The 18,531-nt window shown below is 53.1% G+C and overlaps 2 protein-coding genes across 3 annotated transcripts in view; one reads left to right on the plus strand and one right to left on the minus strand.

Annotated features, from left to right (window-relative positions):
- SHISA8 (shisa family member 8) lies at positions 1-4,738 on the plus strand (the record flags this gene model as incomplete). Of its 2 annotated transcripts, none has more annotated exons than XM_080938853.1 (4): positions 1-524; positions 3,330-3,463; positions 4,009-4,155; positions 4,344-4,738. In XM_080938853.1, 4 exons carry the CDS (start codon positions 1-3, stop codon positions 4,736-4,738), a joined length of 1,200 nt encoding a protein of 399 aa, XP_080794979.1. The 2 variants fall into 2 exon arrangements, with proteins under 2 accessions (XP_080794979.1, XP_080794980.1); XM_080938854.1 differs by having other exon boundaries at positions 4,009-4,201; positions 4,344-4,560.
- A 1,905-nt stretch (positions 4,739-6,643) lies between these two features.
- The window catches only part of SREBF2 (sterol regulatory element binding transcription factor 2), a 55,602-nt gene continuing 43,714 nt past the window's right edge, over positions 6,644-18,531 (minus strand). The window contains exons 13-19 of the mRNA XM_080939184.1: positions 16,990-17,107; positions 16,148-16,257; positions 15,071-15,203; positions 13,340-13,508; positions 11,279-11,464; positions 8,618-8,729; positions 6,644-8,245 (exon numbers count right to left, since the gene is read on the minus strand). Of these exons, the coding sequence (XP_080795310.1) occupies positions 8,025-8,245; positions 8,618-8,729; positions 11,279-11,464; positions 13,340-13,508; positions 15,071-15,203; positions 16,148-16,257; positions 16,990-17,107 (1,049 nt within the window). The 3' untranslated portion in view covers positions 6,644-8,024. The remainder of the gene's footprint in view (positions 8,246-8,617; positions 8,730-11,278; positions 11,465-13,339; positions 13,509-15,070; positions 15,204-16,147; positions 16,258-16,989; positions 17,108-18,531) is intronic.

Below are 18,531 nucleotides of genomic sequence, written 5' to 3' on the forward strand. Positions count from 1 at the left end.
ATGGAGCGGGCTGGGGCGCGGGGACAGCGCTGTGGCCGGCGCCCGCACGGGCTCCCACTCGCGCTCCGGCTGGCGCTGCTGCTGGCGGGGTCCCCGTCGGGCCGCGCGGGGGCTCCCGAGGCTCAGGAGACCGCAGCGTCCGGCACCGTGGCACCGGCGGGAGGGGACCGCTGCCGCGGCTATTACGACGTGATGGGCCAGTGGGACCCGCCCTTCAACTGCAGCTCGGGCGTCTACAGCTTCTGCTGCGGCACGTGCGGCTACCGCTTCTGTTGCCACGACGGTCCGCGCCGCCTGGACCAGAGCCGCTGCTCCAACTACGACACACCGGCCTGGGTGCAGACTGGCCGCCCGCCCGCCCGCGCCCGTGACACCGCCGCCCCGCGCGACCCGGCCCGCGAGCGCAGCCACACTGCGGTCTACGCGGTGTGCGGTGTCGCCGCGCTACTCGTGCTGGTCGGCATCGGGGCACGCCTGGGCCTGGAGAGAGCGCACAGCCCCCGCGCTCGGCGCACGGTGACCAGGTGAGTGCGCCCGCTTGCCTTCCCGCCCGTCTCGTCTTCACTGTCCCTAGCTGGGTCCAAATTCCACTGCAGCTGCATCCTTCTCAACCCTCTAAATCCTCGACCTCTCCTCGGCCCCTTTCTCCTTTTGCTTTGTTCTGTTCTTCTGGATCTCTGTCTCCCCCGTCTCGGCTTCACAGAGGGAGATACCTGATAGCCCTCTCTCCCCTTGACCTTCCCTGCCTATCCTGGGCTCTGGATCTTCCCTGTGGCTCTAACCTCCTCTGCGGAAGACAAAAAGTCGGTGTCCAAGGGAGAAGGCACGGACGATGGTCAGGACGGACACTGCACTGGGGCAGTTTGAAGGGTGGTCGCGGGCTGAAAGAAGGGAGAGGTTGCTTGACTGGTTCCCCTGCTGCGCTCCTCCCACCTCCATCCATTTCCTCAACCCAGTGTGACTCAAACCTGACCTTCATTCCTTGGGATTTCAGAAGCATCCCCTTCCCATAGCCCCCTCCACCCCACCTACCCTCCCGCCCTCAGCCCTACGCAAAGGTCTGGCTTTCCAGCTGCTCAGGATGGGAGTGCGGAGGGGATATAGACCTGTGTTTTAGAGACCCGGCCAGGGGCTGGCTAAGTTGTGAGCTTATTTTGAGTTGTCAGCAACACTGGGAGCTGAGATTCTGCCCTGCCCCTGGCTGGACCGCCTCCCCTTATGCCCCCAGCAAATTCTCTGCTCTGCTTGTGGTCTCCCTCCCCTTCCGCCCACGTCCCAGCCCCAGTGGGCATGTAGACTGTTGGCACCACATGCAACAGGCTGCCAGTGGGAGTGACAATGAACAGACACCCCCGCCCCCCCACCCCTGCGCCATCTCACACCTGGTGGACTAGATGCACTTGTCTCAGGGGCAGAGCGTGAGGACAGTGGCCACCAGACCACTTAGCCCATTCCTTCCAGACACCTGGAGGGCAGAAACGGAACCTTGTATTTCTTAGTAGCCACTGAATTGCGGCAGCAGTTAGCAGGGGCTTCTGAATGCTGCAGGGGCAGAAAGCTCAGCCTCTGAACGTGGGATCTCTCGAACAGCACAAAGGTAGGGGTGGGGAGGCCAGAGAGGCAGTGGGAGCCAGAGACCCACTGTAGTATGGTGGTGGCTGGGCTGATCTCTAGCTGGCTTGTTCCGTTTGTGATACTCTACCTGCAAGACCAGGTTCTGTTGTGTGCCCATAACCATGTGCCTTGATCTCTTCTTTCGGCTCCTAGGCAAGTGTGTTTGTTCTGAACTCCCTGCCCAAGTTTCTCTTTAATTCTGCCTTGCTGATGCTGATGGCTAAGGAAGGATGGCTAGAGGGGTTGAAGGGGTCTGTAAGTAAGGCCTTGGAGAATCCATGCAAAGGCCCAGAGGCATGAGATCCCTCCTTTCCTCCACAGAACTGAGTTATCAGTGCTTGCCTGGTGATGGGATTATTGGCATGAGCCATTGAGGAGTGGGAAAGGTGAGGTCACCTTAGGCAGCCCACAGACCCCGTTAGACCCTGCCCTCTTGCAGCTGATCCTTGGCCGCCTCAGGTGTCTTCCAGTGTGGCCTCCTCATTAATCAGTCCGAACTGAGCCCCAGAAGGAGGGTCAGGCCGAGTGGGAGAAAATCATGGGTTCTGGGTGCCGCGGACAGCTGGGCTGAAGGCTGGGCTGCCTATGGGGAAGGCTCAGTCAGACTCTGTCACAGCTGGTGGGGGCTGGGTGTTCTGGGTACCCAGGGAAGCAGCTGCCCAAGGTCATACAGCCTTTGGGTGTTGGGCTGTCACAGAGGCATCTCCATGGCTCCCTCTTTTCCTTGTCTGCCTTCCTTGTCTGTAAGCCAGCTAGGCCCCGGGCCTGGCAGAAGCCCCACACTGCAGGCAGGAGTACAGGTAAGGGAGATCTTAGAGGAGGGACTCGGGAAGCATTTGAATAAGAAGATAGGAAGAGGAGAAGAAGATGGAGGAGGAGGAGGAGGGGGGACACTGGACGGGAGAGCTGGGACAGGAGGCTTAATGGGGAGGGTCTTGGAGAGTGAACTCCAGGAAGGAGCCTCTGGAACAGGGGGTGGCCCTAGTTACATATGACCTCATTAGCTTCCTGACCTGCTTTGGGATATGGCCATCTTGGGGCCATAAGTGAGGCAGGTTATGTCTGGTAGGAGGACTGAGCTATCCGAGGTCACTAGAAGGAACAGAAGAGAGGTTCAAAGAATTACTGAAAGACCACTGGGGACCGGAGAGAGGACTGGCTGCTCTTCCAGAGGACCCAAGTTCAATTCCCAACAACCACGTTTGCTTATGAGAGTGGTTCTCAACCTGTGGGTCATGACTCCTGGCCAGGGGGGAGGGAGATAAGGGACCCCCTTCACAGACTATTGGAAAACACACATTCCAATTCGCAACAGTAGCAAATTTACAATTATGAAGTAGCAATGAAGATAATTTTAAGGCTGTGGGTCACCACAACAGGAAGAACTGTACTAAATCGTTGCAGTCATTAGGAAGGTTGAGGACCACTGGCTTATGAGCATCTGTAAGCCCGGCTCTAAGAATCTTAGGTCCTCTTCTGGCCTCCGAGGGCACCAGGCATGCATGTGGTGTAAAGATATTCATACAGTCAACACACCCGTATACGTACAATAATAAAATAATTAAAAACAAAACAAGGTGGGACCATGGTGGCTACGGCCAACCTTTGATAAGGTTAGAACCTGGCAGAACCTAACCTTAGATAAGGTCAGGAGAGGCAGAAGCTGTAATAAGCCCCCTCAACATCTTTCTACCTTGCAACGTCTTTCTCCACAGGACACTGACTGAACTTCTCAAGCAGCCAAGCCCCCAAGAACCACTGCCTCCACCTCTGGGTCCACCCTTGGGTAACTGTGTCCAGGTACAAATGGGTGACGGTGTTCTCCGGGGCTCCCCCCACAATAGCACAGGTAAGTAGGTGTTAGATGGCCTTTGGCTCATCTATAGCAAAGGGGGCGGGGAAGAAGGAGAGTTGGTTGGTTAGCTGGGATTCAGTGGAACTGCTACCTGTCATATATTAATAACTGGCCTTCTGTGCGGGAGTGTGATTGGGGTCTGGACAAGCGCTAGGAGAGGAACCGTCTTGTAGTCTCCTGTCTCCTGGGCAACGATGCTGTGAGAAAGGTTCCAGATTCAAGATAAGCTAGCTAGGGCCGTTATGTTGAAGCTCTGGCTTACGGGTCTGGAACCCACCTATGGGTCTTTCTACATGTCGGGTTCTGGCACGGGATTTAGCGTCTCTCTAACTAGGGAGCCATCCATTAGGGTAGCACCCCCTCAGGACTTGCTGCCATTGTTCATGTTTTTCTGAGCCAAACCAGGGCGTTCTGGAGAGCTATCCATCCCCCAAGTTGCCCGGGAGCTACAGTGGGGGAGGGCAGGGCATTGAAAAGTGGTGGCCGGCACAGTCAAGCTCAGTTCTTTTTCCTTTACACTCCACTTCCCCCCCCCCCAGACAAGAAACGCCTCAATAATGCGCCTCTGGGGTCCGCCACCCCGGGACCCCCGCGCGGCCCGCGGCTGCAGGGTGGTGGCAGCCTGACGTTGCAGCCTGACTATGCCAAGTTCGCTACTCTCAAAGCAGCTGCGCTCAAGGCCACAGGTGAGGTGCATGTTCCCGGTGCCAGTTCCCTAGGGATGCCTCTACTGTGTTCGCTTCAAACCCGCTTGACCAATCCGAGTTTAGGACATCCCCTGCAGCCAATCGGCTCCCTCCCCAGCCCGCTGACCCCTCTCCCCATCACCTAAAGCAGCCTGACTCGCTTCGCCCCCTACTTCCACCCCACGCAGAGGCTGCACCCCAGGACTTCTATCAACGTTTTCCCTCTACCGAGTCGGGTCCGCGGACCCTCCCTGCCCGGGCCCCGCGGCCTCCGGAGGACTTGCCTGCGCTGCTCGACGCCTGTCCCTGGGCCCCTCCGGGTTACGTACCTCCCGCCGGCCCTGTCTCGTCCGTCCCTTATGCGGCCTGGACCGCGGGCCGCCCCGCGAGGCCGCTTCCCCGTAGCCACTTGGTGGCTCAGGTTTCCCCGGCGCCCCGACGGCCCAGCCACACGCCGCGGCGTCAGTTCAGCGTGGAGAAGCTGCCCGAGGCCTTCAGCGCGCAGCCCGCGAGCTTTTACAGCAGCGCGGGCAGAGGACCCCGGCACCTGAGCACCAACAGCAAAGCTGAGGTTACTGTCTAAAGTGGAGGAACCATTGGAGCCTTCTGCAGGGTCCTGGGCCCCATGGGGGTCGTGGAGTTGGAGTGCAGGCTTCCATCCAAACAGGAATGAGGTCATTTGGAGCCTGTGGCTAAAGGGCCAGAAGAGCCAGGTGTTCAGTTTTTGGGAATGTAGGGCTATCCTTACCTGTGTAAATAAACCCTCTAACGTGGTTCCTGTCCCAAGGAGATCGTCAGTCATTGACTGGACAGACAGCAGTGCAAACCAGAAAGAAGCGGCCAGAGAGGGTGGCTGGTTTGAGTGCCAAAAAATGCTCAGAGCGTATGGAGCCAATAGTCATTCTAAGGTCTGGGTTCAGGGGGAAGAGGGTTTGTTACCCCCGGGGGGGGGGAGTGGTGGTGTTCATGTTCTCTACTAGAGGCTATTCTCCCCACCCCGCAACTGATCTCGCACTCAACAGTTTGAGGTAGCCCAGCCTGGCTGATTCTCATTGACATAGTCTGGCCCTGAGCCGGCTCCTGGCTAGCAGGCTGCTTGGTCAGATTGGCCTAGGGCCACCCCCCTAATGGGTGTGGGCCACATGGACATCTGGTACTCAGGATAGAGGAGCCTCCTCCCAGGAGCTGCTCTGGGTTAAGGGGGATGGAGATGTTGGGATGGAAGCCGAGCAATGCCCCTCCCTTGAGGTACTCCCACTGCACAGGGTTGGCCCAACCATCCTTCTCTTTTCCTGCCAGAGGCTCCCAGTGCCTGGCTGAGGCCCAGGGTACTGTCAGCTCCTGTTTGCATTTTCCCCAAGTTCCTCAGTTCCGTGTTCTGGTGTGTGTGGGGACGCCCTGGCTATAGCCAGGTGAGGTATATGACCTCAATGAAACCACTGTGTTTCCTGGGGGCTGCACACTGAACAATACACACCATATGTTACCGGTTCTTATTTAACCCGGAGAGACCTACAGGGCTGTCTGCAAATAAATTAAGGTTTTGGGACCAAAGTACCTTGCCTGAGACCTGCACTGGGGCTATGCTGAGGCAGACCACCACTGAATGACGACTCTGTGAACATGGTACAGGCAGACCCTCCTGACTGCACTAACCTCTGGGCAGTGCAGTCTGCAGTCAAAGGGTGTGTAGTTCACAGTAGTTTGTTGGCCAGATGAATGGGATTCAGCCCCAGGCTCCTTCTCAGATGGAACCTTCTATTCTATTTCTAAAAATGTGTTTATTTTATGTATATGAGTGCACAGTAGCTGTCTTCAGACACACCAGTGGCTTCTGATCCCATTACAGATGGTTGTGAGCCACCATGTGGTTGCTGGGAATTGAACTCAGGACCTGTGGAAGAGCAGTCAGTGCTCTTAACCACTGAGCCATCTCTCCAGCCCCAGTTCTACTTCTAAAGGCCCAAATACTGTGTGGCTGTGCCACTGGCCTCTCTCCAGGCTCACTTACTGCACCCTGGTACTTCCTGTATGTCACATCACCTGAGCAATGATAAGCCTGACGCTGAGGTCAAAGGCTTGTTCTATTCTGCATATATGCAAAGTGACTCAGCTGGGAAATTCAAGAACATACTTGCATGTGGCCAGAAGATGGTGAAATGCTGAGGGCCCCACCTACAGGAAGTGGAAATCAAGCAAAGGTTCCCCTGGTGGAGGAGTGACTTCAACTCAAATTCCAAAGAACTGCTACTACCAACTAACCAGCTAGCTGAGCGGCCAGTCAAGGAGCTGGAATCTGGGTAACAGCCCTTTTATCCCAGACTCTCACCATCCCTAGAGCATGTCAGGTACACCTGTGGCCAAGGAGGGCCACCAGACTGCAGCTATCTGGCTGCCCCCAGTCAGTCCCCAGCTCACTGGCCAAAGTAATGCAGTCATTTGGTTAAATCAACGTAACGGTCACATTACAGACTCACACAACCTTGGGTTAAGTGGTACCAATCTGTTTATTGAAGACCTATGTCCAGCACATAGTGAATGTTTCAACATTGAGGAAGACATAGGTATATCCCGTTCAGTGAAAAACCAACCCCCCACCCCTCGACAGGGAGAAAAGGCACAGTATATACACAAGACACAAGGGCTAGGCTGCCCCATAGCAGGGGCCATAAATTACAGTGATGGCTGGGGAGAGGCAGAAGGTAGAGTGGGTGGGGTCCAAGCACAGGAAGGGCCGCCCCCACCTACTCTGCTTCAACCAGCTTGAAGGGATGAGAAGCACAAGGAAGGACAATTGCTCTCAAGTCTCTCAGGAAGCCCTGAGTCCACAAAAGCAGGACCACTCCTCTTTCTAGGACTCCCCCTGATTCCTGCTGCCTACCCTGAAAACGAGAGGCTTATTGTTGGGGAAGGTTTGGACCAGTGTCTGCCACCCTGGCTTATTTAGATAGGAATTAGGGATAAAAATACACTATATGGGAGGTAGGAATTAGGGTGGAGGGTAGGAAGGACAAATAAATCATGCTGAAGACCCCTGGACCTCAGCCCAATGGTGGCCTCATCCTCATCCTCATCCTGTCCAGCCCTGTGGGCCTACCTTGAGCTCAGGTGGCTATCTCAGGGGGCGGAGGAGTGGGAAGGAACAGGACAATTAAATAAGATACCATTTATTTTAAAAAATTAAAAAACAATGCCGACATTATTTTTCACCCATCCCTAGACCTGCCTCTGTCTCCCACCCACCTCCCCAGGGCTGGGCTCCTCCTCTTCCTGGCTGTCCCTTGTAATGATGAAAAAACAATGAACAGGCTTAGTCAGGCACAGGGGAGGGAGCACAGACCCAGGGAGAGGGATGGAGATGCCACAGCAACTTTGCCTTGTATCATGGCAGGCCCAAGCACACACATATAAAAACATCTGTATAAAAAGGGGCGCGTCAGATAAGTCCAGAATGCAAAATGCTCTCTGGTGCAGAGACCTAGTTCCCAGAGAAAGCCTGATTTAAAAAAAAAAAAAAAAAAAACAAACAAACACAACAACACCACCCAGAGGCAGAAAGACCGTCTCTAGAGGACTCACAGCACCTGCATGGCTTTCAAGTGAGCGGACAGCTCAGCCCCTGCTGCTCAGCCCACCTGGGCTTGACCACGGATTTACCAGAGCAGTTCTAAGGAGCTTTGCCCATGGTCCTACTGGCCCGAAACGATCCAAAAGCCTTGGCAGGTAACAGCTCAGGAAACCAGTCTTGCCTTCATCCTCACAGCTCTTGGAGGAGGGAGAAAAACAGACGGGAGAAGTCTCGGAGACAGGGAAGATCCCAGGAGAAAGAGACAAAGGTGGAAAAAAGTGGACCAGGCCCCAGACGGTGGTCAGGAGGCAGCAATGGCAGTGCCACCACCCAGCTTGACAATCATCTGCTGGCAGTCATTGCAGGAACGACGGTCACCCACCTTCTCCAGGGTGCGGGCAGCTTCAGCCAGCAGCACTGCCCGCTGGCCCGGAGAAGATAGGAAAGAGAGGGGAAGATGGCGGCAGGCCAGCAGGATAGCAGTCGCTCTTTCTCGTTGGCCAGGCCAGGTGTCTACCTCTCCTGTGGGAACAAGATTTACATAAGCGCTGTCCCACAGAGTTTAGATGGCCTCATTTGCTGAGCTCACCCCTCATCCTGTGAGGAGGTGTGATCCACTCCTTCCCTAGTCCCCCTCACAGGGCAGGAGATGAACCTGGAAACTGAGTGGGCTGAGATATTCAAACCCAAGCAGCTTCTACCTCACTCCCACACTGGAAGGACGTCCTCGGTTTTAAAGCCGGATCCTGACTATGCAGCTAACAGGATTCCTGCTGCCCACCGAGTCCTTTTGTTCCCACCCTACTAAGTGGCGAAGGGAGTCATGAAGTGTGTAGAAACTCTGCCAGATGCCAGGGCTCCACCCTCTCTGCTCCCTGAGTGTTAAGGACTCACCGTGCTTGGTGTTTTGAGTGGTGCGCCGCCGTAGGCTATGCTCTAGCAGCTGGTGTGTACGGGTGGGGCTGGCTCCTGCCATTAGACGCACAGTGGCTTCATGCAGGAACACCTGACAGGTACAGGGGATACCAGTCAAACTCTGGGTTTGACCTGCCTAAGCACAGTGAACCTATCTCACTTCAAGCCAAGATAGGAACCTGCGTCACAGTGACAAGAGAGCACACAGGCCAGCGCTGCAGTAGCAGGACAAGATGAGCCAGAGGCAAAAGGTAGCTGTCCCCTCCCTGGGGGTTGACATTACCCCCTAGGGTTTGAAGACAGTAGTTTGGGTGACACTTTGTCCTTGAGGGCTATGTCTCAGTCAGACAAAAGGACAAAGGAGGAGAGAGAGAGAGACACAGGGGGAATAGCTAGGGTGGTATCAAGTTCAATATCTTATTTCTTCAGAAAGGAATGAAGTCTAGACTGGAAGTCTTCTTCAGCCCTTTGACATTGCAACCCAATACTGTCCTTTACAAGAGTCATGCATGCCAAAGGACTGCAGTAAAGCCAGCCCCCACGCCCCACACTGGAGAGATCACTCGGTGTAAAGGACTGCAGTAAAGCCAGCCCCCACGCCCCACACTGGAGAGATCACTTGGTGTAAGGTTATGGTTTTGTGTTGAGTTGCTCACTGCTTGCTCTCTTGGTCACATGTGGGCTGCAGATTGGTTGGTCAGACTTGGTGCATGTTTCCAGGGATGAAAGTCTGTTTTTGAGACTGGGTCACACTGTGTAGTCCAGGCTGGTTTCAAACTCACAGTGATCCACCTGCCTCTGCCACCAGAGTGCTAGGATTAAAGGCACGAGCTGCCGTGCCAGCTCAGAAAAGTACCGTTTACTTTGTGTTTGAATTTGTGCTAAATGCTCCATGTGCTTGTGGAGAAACGAGGACGGTTTGTGGGAGTTGGTTCTCTCCTGTCACCGCGTGGGTGCCAGGGATTGGACTCAGGCCATTACGCCTAATAGCAAGTGCCTTTCTTTACCTGCTGAGCCATCTCACTGACCTAAACCAGACGCTTGCAGGAAAACAAACCACTGGTGGGTGGAGGCTAAGGTCTAAGTCTCCCTCCAGCTTTTTTGTCTTTCCCCAGTCTTAGAGACAGAAACTAGGGCCTTACACATGCACTGGGCTACATTCTTCTTTCTAACTTTGAGACAAGGTCATGCAACAGTCGTGCTTCAGCTCGGGAAGCTGGTGATGCCAGGTCGGAATGGGGGGCACTGCAGCTTCCTAAGCAAGGACAGGCGTGAAGCGGGCCATTTTAGGGGAGGCCTCTGGGACCAGCCAGTCTGTGAGTAGACTAGAGGTCTAACCCGAATGGGTTCCATAAGGGAGGTGCAGCCCAGACCGTGGGTTGTTCTCTCTCTCTCTCCTTCTCCTCCCTCTTCCCCCCTTATTGAGGTACGATCTCACGTAGCCTGTGCTGATTTCAAACTTCCTACCTTCCTTGGTCTTTATGTCCCGAGTACTAGGATTACAAGTGTACGCCACCACAGATTTATTTGGTGCTGGGATTGGCACAGGGCTTTGTGCACTGCAGGCAGGCACACTACCAATGAGGCTCCTTGCCCGGGCTCGGTTTCCGGCAGGGTTCACTATGACCCTGAGGCTGCACTTGGGGCTGAGGGCTTTCTTCCCCAGCCAGCCTTGCCTTTCATCTCAGCTCACTCTTTTCCTTGCCACTTATCACACAGCATCCTCTTCTCTCACAGAGAACTTCAGGTGCCAGTATGTGGATCCTCACACAATAGTAAGAGTGTGAGATGAAGGGGAGGAAGCAGGGCCGAGCAACACAGGCCTCTGGGCACAAGCAGTGCACTCAAGTTCACAGATGCTACAATTCCCTGAGTAAGATCTGCACAAGACTGGGCTCAACAACTTTCTGTCATGTGGTGAGGTGAACTCAAGAGGTCTCAGGTCTCTTATGAGGATCTATATGCAGTTACGGATTGCTGGGAGACCAAGGGACATTGTCATCAATGGTGTGGCCATCGGCAAGGCCCCACATGCCTATGAACAAACCCGATGAAACTCACTGGGTCATTGGAAAATGAAAGGAAAAAGCATGTAAGTAGAAAAGGGACTGTGGGAAGAGGAGAGGAAGCTGCAGGAGTGGGAGGGGCAGGCTAACACGGGTGAAGAAGGGCAAAGCGCATTTTATACATTTGTGTGCATGCATGGGGACGTCACAATGAAACCCATTAATCAGTGCAGTTATTATAATTAATGCACGCTAATCAGAACAAAAGTGAAGGATATGCCGATTATACTTATTATACATTATATATTAACTTGTAATATTATATATAACTTGTAAATATGTATACAAATTTAAATACATTTTTTAAACTGAGCATGATGGTGTACATCTTTAATCCTAGCATCTGGGAGACAGACTGGGACAGATCTCAGTGAGTTTGAGGCCAGCCTGCTTGACACAGCAAGTTACTCCCCCATCCCCACTTGAAATGCTTAATACAATCTATACCTCTCTCCTTACCGCTGCCTCAGACTGCCACATCCAGTGTGCATAGGAACCCACGGCACCCTCTCAGTGCTGGACCCAAGACTGACACCCGCTAGCCTGCACATCCCACCAGCCTGCTGGGCCTCACCTTGCGGTATGCTGGGCGGAAGCTATGGGCCAGCCTTCGAAGGCTGCCCAGATCCCGCTGGAAGCCAGCCAGCTCAGTGCCTGATGCATGGTAGGTCTCGCCCAGGAGCTGGCTGGCGCTGGTCTGCTTTTGCCAGAGTGTCGTCCTCAGCGACAGTAGCAGATCACAGGTGAGTAGCTGGACCACCTACAAGATAAACCACAGGGAGAGACTTGTGACTGCCCTGTGCCTAATTCAAGGATCTCAGCTCCTTGCCAGACCTTCAGCCCAACAGCTGCCCCAGGGGCAAACCCCAGGGGCTGGGACTAAGAAGACCATCTTAGAGGAGCTCTGATCCTGCACTGCCTACCCCGAGGTGGGTGTGGTCTGTTCTCTTCTGCAGGTAGGAAAACCAAAGCTCTAAAAGGGACACAGCACAGGCTGCCGAGGCAGAAGGAAGATCCTCGTGGGTCTGAGGCAGCAGTAAGGGGAGAAGTAAATATAGATTTTCCATCTCCTAGAAAGCCTCCCACAATGGATATGAAGAATAAGTCACCAAGAAGTACCCAGGCTTTTCTCCTCTAGAGGAACCAAGGGACTGACTGAGGCAGCAGCAGAGCCTGGGACAGAGGACAGCAGGAGGGAGGAGGGAGGAGGAGAGTGGTCCATTATAAAGGCAGAGGCACACGGTATTGTCATGTTTGTCTGAGCAGATACAGAACCCTAGCATATGACTTAACCTAAGCCTTGGTTTCCTCATCTATAAAATGGGAACAGCACACAGTGGTTCCTGAGCATTTTACAAAGTGGCACTCTGCATGCACAGCAGGAGCCGCTCATTCTGTGTAACCGCTGACAAGTCTCAGCTCCTCCTCGACTCCCAATAGCCCATCAGTAGCACGTGTGGCAGGAAGGGGAGAGCGGCCTACACGTTCCGTTCCGTGCAGATTCCCCGAAGGTCACTTCTCATCTCACCAGGCACTGGATTGGGTACCATGCTGCCCAGACCTCTTCTGCCCCATGCCTGCACAAGGCACCAACTCTTGGCCATACTAGCCTGTGACTGCTGACAGCCTCAGGGGACACAGATGAGAAACCCTCCCTCAGGCGAAGCTGGCATTTCTAAGTAGTAGGCATAGGAGCAACATCTTCATGCGTGGGAAAGTAGCCTGGGCTGAATCTTTCTCTCTGCTCTGACCACAGTTTCCCTCTCTGAAGTGCTACCTAGGAACCACAACTCCAAGGGCGTCCCCTAAAAACCTTCTAGTCCCTCAAATATGGGTGACAATAGTTTCCTCATGAGACACACCAGGGGGACCAACAGGAATTACAACAGAGTCCTGCCCCACACAGTGCCCCACACAGTGCCCTACACGATGCCTATCCTTACAGGGCGGACGTGCTGTCCTGACTTCTACAAAGCATCAAAGCTTGCTGACAACAGCTACCTTGACATTTCAGACCAGCCCTTGAGACAAAACCCCAGAAAGCAGCTAGTTCTAACCTTCCAAAACATCCCTGTCCCTCCTGTCTGGTTACAGCACACATTTTCCTAGGGGACCAGCTGTGATGCTGTCCTTATTCTCCAGGATGGTTAGGCAGGCCTTCAACCAGTGCCCTCGGATCCAGGTCCCCTCTCTTTGGCCATGGCACAGCGGGCAGCCAGGGCAGGCCTCCGTGATGCACTGTGGAAACATTGCACAGGTATTGCCAGAACATGCAATGCAACTACAATGCACCACAGCAGCCCGCCAGGAGGTATGACGCCGGCCAGAGGCACCAGGGCTGTCAGCTGGCCCAGACCTGAGAGAGCAGCACAGACTGCCCGGAGCAAATGCAGAGTCCTGGTCCGTTCACTTGGGATTTATAGGAAGCTGCCTAACAGGATCCGGGATGAAGGGAGCCAGGGAGAGGTGAAGGTGCAAACACGTTTGTCCCAGGAATCAAAAGGTATGCTCTAGTAGGCTCTATCCACAGAATGGAACAACTATTCTGGCTCCTGTGTCTTAGAGAGCCCAAAAGGCTAAACTTGGGGTGGAGTGTTTGTACAGACCACCGAATCCTCCACGGGCTCCCACTCACATGGTTAAGTGAAGGATCAGAAGTAGTGCCACTGACGTTGAGACTGCTCCAGAGGTGACCGCTGGCCCTCTCACAATGACAGAAGGAGCTCTGCTGCCCGTCGGCTTTTCCAGAGAGTGAGGCATGCATGGCTCTACAGGCATAGAAGACGGCCTTCACCAAGGGACTCCTAGAGCAGTGAGAGGAAGGAGAGAGCAGGTGAGAACAGGCCAGCTGAGTAGCATTGTCACACTCTCCATCACTGTGGCATCTGCCGGCACTGTGATGCTGCCACTGTGGTCTCCTGTACCCAGCGGAAGACAGGAAACACTGGTTTGGAGCCTAGTCAAGCCTTTTCCTGTTCAGTCTTTACCTGGTCCTGAAGGTGACTAGAGACCCAGATTTAGTGTTACAAGTCTCCAGACTGGAGAGAGGACATTGGGTTGGCAAAGGTGCCTACGAATCACAGTTCTGAAGGGCAGAGAGAGGAGCCAGGAAGAACCTAGGCAGCTTTGTAGTCTACTGTGGCTAGGAGTCTCAGTGGCAAAGTGACTTCAGGTAACCTACTTGCTGAGTCTAAATCTTCAGGTGAGTCAGCGGCAGACACACTCAGGTAGGAGTGCCACTGTAGGGTCGACACAGGGCTGGGCATTTACTGCAGAGGGGCTTGAAAAGTGGGCTACCTCAATGAAGTGGACAGCTCCAGTCGCTGCCACCCGCTCCTCTCAGCCCATCAGTGCTCTGCGAAGAATTCTCAGCAACATGTGCCTTGGCTTTCATTCAGGACAGGACCCCAGGGGACTTTTTGCCTCATTGCATTTTGTAATGTTACCAAGAACACCCAGATCTAACCAACACCATGCAGGGTACCATGATTGCTTATCATTAAATGTTGCACACCTCCAAGTGAAGAAAAGAATGTCTGCTTATGCTTCTTGCTACAGGTACTTTACTTACTTAAAAAAAAAAAAAAAAAAAAAAAAGCCAGGGGACACAGAGATGGCTCAGCAGGTAAAGGAGTCTGCCACCAAGCTGATGGACTTTTGGTCCCTAGAACCTATAAGATGGAAGGAAAAAACCCATTCCTGTAGGCTGTCCTCTGACCTCTGCACGTGTACCATGACAAGCACTATTTGAGTAGATGTGTATGTACGTGTGTGCAGGCACTCGCACACACATGCACACATGCATGGACAGTGGTGGTGTACACCTTTAGTCCCAGCACTCGGGAGGCAGAGGCAGGCAGATCTCTGCGTTCCAAACCAGCCTGGTCTACACAGTGAGTTCCAGGACTACACACAGGGAAACACACATATGCATGCACGCACTCATACACACACAGAGACCTAACAGGGCTAATGGGGAGTATTGAGTAGCAGTAAGGAAAGGAGCTCACACAAGCTGCTGGACTTCCTTGCAGTGGCCACAACTACATCGCATTACTGTTTCTGGATTTGCTGGGGCTATGCTGTTTCCACCTCCTCTGTATAATATGGCATCACGGAAGCAGAGGAAGAGGCATCCTAAGCATCTGTGACAAGCTAGGGCACCTGAAGGGCTCTGTGCAGAACACACACGGGGCTGGGCTGACTCGGATCATTTCTCTGTGGTTCCTCTGCCCCTCCCCCAGCCCCCATCTGTCACACAGTTCTGACCCCAGATCAGCATGGCTATCTGGACCTGCTCCCTTCTGCTACCTCATGTAAGATTCCCTTGGAGAGAAGCACATGAACGACCAAGGAGCTTACGCACTCAGTCACTTCCAGGGCCTTGGGGACTCGTTCGACTTCAGTAAAATGAGATCGCACAGCTGCATCGTCTCCCTGGAGCCAGCTGATGGCCACAGTGATTGCAGAGGTCCACCACCGACAGACGACATCGGGACCTGGATGGGGACAGCAACAGGAAGCACCCATTAGGACCCCAGAAACCAAGCCTAAGGAACCCCCAATGGTATGTGGCATCTCTACGCTGTGGTGACAGTCAGGGATCCTCAGCTTACTCTCCCCGTGCTCTGGTAGTATGAGAACTTTAACACGTCCACTCCAAGGTTTCCTCGTATATAGTCCTGGCTGTTCTGGAACAGTGCTGGACTAAAGGCGCGCACCACCACTGTCTAGCAACGCACACGGATTTTATGCTTTTATTGCTACAGTTTCCCTTCCTAGTGTCAGGTTTCTCAATTATAAAACTATTACCAGGGATCCCAGGAAACCAGCAAGGTACAGCCAGATGACAGAAAAGGATTCATGTACTCTTCTAAACTCTGAAGTCAATATGGAGCACGTTACCATGGCTGTTTTTCTGGGATCCTTCTCTCCCTGGGAAGAGCAAGGAGAAGGGGTAGCCTGGCTTGGCATGCCATAGCCCTAGGTATTGCAGAGGCTTTAGAGGGAGAAGCAAGTAAAACCTAAGCTCTGTAGTCAGCAGGGGAGACTGTAGCCGAGGCACCAGGGAGCTAGGTGGTATAGATAAAACCTTCACAGCCACGAGGGTTAGGAGCCAGCTCCGGGGGCCTTCTCTAGTTAAGGTGAATACCCTTTAGGTACTCCGGCCCTTTGGTGCCTGTCCTGTGCTTATGGAAAGGGTCCTGACCTAAGCTACCCAGCCTACTCACTGTTTCACTTCAACAAGGACATTACTTTCTGCTCAAACAATGTTGCCCCTAAGGGACAACTATGGGCTGGGGCATCTTGGAGGGCACAGATACAAGCCCAGGACTAGGGAAGATGCTTTAACATATACTCCAGATTCTGGAGGGGCAGGGGACAGGGGGCTGGACAGAGTGTACTAAACATTCTCAGGACTGCAGAGCCACCAGATACTCACCAAGGGCTGACCTGAGCACAGAACTGCTGGAGAATGGGGAGGTCACAAATCCCACAGAGTCCACAAAAGAATGAAGTAATTTCAAATACTCCAGAGCACTGGAAAATTCACTAAAAAGAGAGAGGGAAAAAAAAGGTCCCATGTTTATGACATACAGAAAGACCATGCTTACACATGGCTTTACATATCCACACACATATTTTACATGTCTAAGCCTGGATGCTTAGAGACCCGATTCTAAGACTAAACAGCCCTTGACGGTTCCCTTCTACAGCATCCTGGGCTCACAAGTTCTGCCCATGAACACCGTATACATGCTTCGCAGACCAGCCTTCTGCTGACGTTCTTCCCTGTACCAGGAAAGACTACCCCCAGGACCAGTTTTCCTCCCTCCATGACAGCCTTGACTCTCCTTCAGACTACACTCCAATGCCACATTCTTCCGGTCCCTCCCTCATTCCTCAGGTGCACTGCAATCAGGACCTGAAATGGTATGACTTTGATATCTTTCGGTTTATTAATCTGTAAAAGAGAAGCCATGGTCACTGCAAGCTGGGTTTCTAAGCTCTCTGGGCCAGCTGTGCCTGCCCAGTGACCTCTCTGAATCTCACTGTCTCTCTCAACAGTTCACTGCTCTCTGTCCCCAAAAGCAAAGCAAATTCATCCATTTCTAACTTGCTCTGACAACTAGCTCCAGTTGGTAAAGGGATGGAAAAGGTGAAAAAAAGGGTGTTGTGGCATCTGAGCCAGACCTAAATTGAAAAGCAATCCTGACCGCTGTTTTGGTGAGGTGTGTTGCCTGAGGGCAGCCCCAAGGCAGATCCAAGGCCTAGGGACCTTACCAGCTCTCTTCTTCCTGGTCGCCTGTCTTCTTCTTGGCCTGAGGTTTCACCAAGGACTCCACAGCTCTTTCCAGCAGGTTCTTGCAGAAAGCCTGGTGTACCTGGGCAATGGGGTCAGCTGAAGAGAAAGAAGGGTTCTGGGTCTTACTCATGAGCCCTTCTGGAGCTGGGGACACCTCAGTAAAAGCAGGCATGTTTTACACCTGTGACACTGTAGATTCCAGTCTTTTTCAGTAAGAAAAAAAAAACAAAACATTTTACAGTGTAAAAAGGCAGGGAAAAAGCCTTAGAGACATATGTGACCGTAATGGAGAACAGGTATTTCTTAACCAAACCCAGAATTACCCTTTAGGGGCTGGGGAGATATCTAAGTGTAAACATGCCTGCCACCAAACTTGGTGACCTGAGTTCAGTCCTGTAGCTTGCACAGTAGGAGAGAACCAGCTCCTACAAATAGCCCTGACAAATAGTGCTGGCGTTTGCCTCTACCAAACACAAAACAAAATGAACAAACCTTAAAAAACGGAAGGAAAGATTAGAATTACCCATGAAACTGCCAAGACAGTCCAGTGCTTTGTGTGGTTCTAAACTACCCCCGTAGGGCATATGTGTCTGTGCAGGTACCCTGCACAATGGTGTGGGGCTCGGAAGTTCCAAGTTGGAGGTGTAAGGTAAAGACTGTACAGCCTTAGCAGGAAATAGAAAATAAAACAGTGAGAGAGAAGGAAAAGACGGCAGTGGGCTGCAGCGCTCCCGGCTATGGAGAAGCCTGTGTCTTCTGTGATCAGCTAAGCTTGGCTTAAGCTGACTGGACAGGGGCCCTGCAAAGCACACAATAGCTGACAAGTCCCATTTCTGGTAGGCCCTATTTATGGACTCACTAGTCCCTTCTGTTCCCAGCCCCAATTTGGCCCAGAGGAGGAGGGACGTTTCTGGACACTCTGTGAGTAGGCTTGGCTCTGGGAATCACAGGAAGAAGAGCAGGTAGGTGGAGGCCTGCCCTGTGAACAAATCTGTCAGGATTTGGGATTCCCTTTCTTTTTTTTAAAATTCTTCAATTTTTGATGTCACATGTAGTCCTTATACTGCACAACAGTTTAAAAACAAACCCCAAGCTCACCCTTACCCGTGCCTGATATCTACTCTGTACTCATAGAGTTGGACTACGCACTCAGCAGAGAGAGCATGGCAGGCAACTACTCCAGTGCTCCCTGTGTGAGTCTACTCTGCCAGCCTCTGCACGCTAAACTCAGGCAAGTCGACTCTAATCACCATCAAATGCCAAACACAGAAAGCCTGCATCTCCTTCTGGTGCCTGGAGCCCTGTCCCTGTCACCATTCTGAGCACTAGTGACTCCCTGCCGCTGCCTATTGTTCCCTAACTGCTCCCTGTACGGCTCTCTGCCCTCCAACTGGGGCCAGAAGGCCCCGAGGCCAGGGAACAGCACACCCCATACCTCTGACATCTCCAAAGTGTAGGGCTAAGAATATAGCTGGTGCTTAATCACAACTTATCATGTGTGGCCCTGTCATGTAGTAACC

The sequence above is a fragment of the Micromys minutus genome (genome assembly GCF_963924665.1).
Source record: "Micromys minutus genome assembly, chromosome: 27".
Lineage (NCBI taxonomy): Eukaryota > Metazoa > Chordata > Mammalia > Rodentia > Muridae > Micromys > Micromys minutus.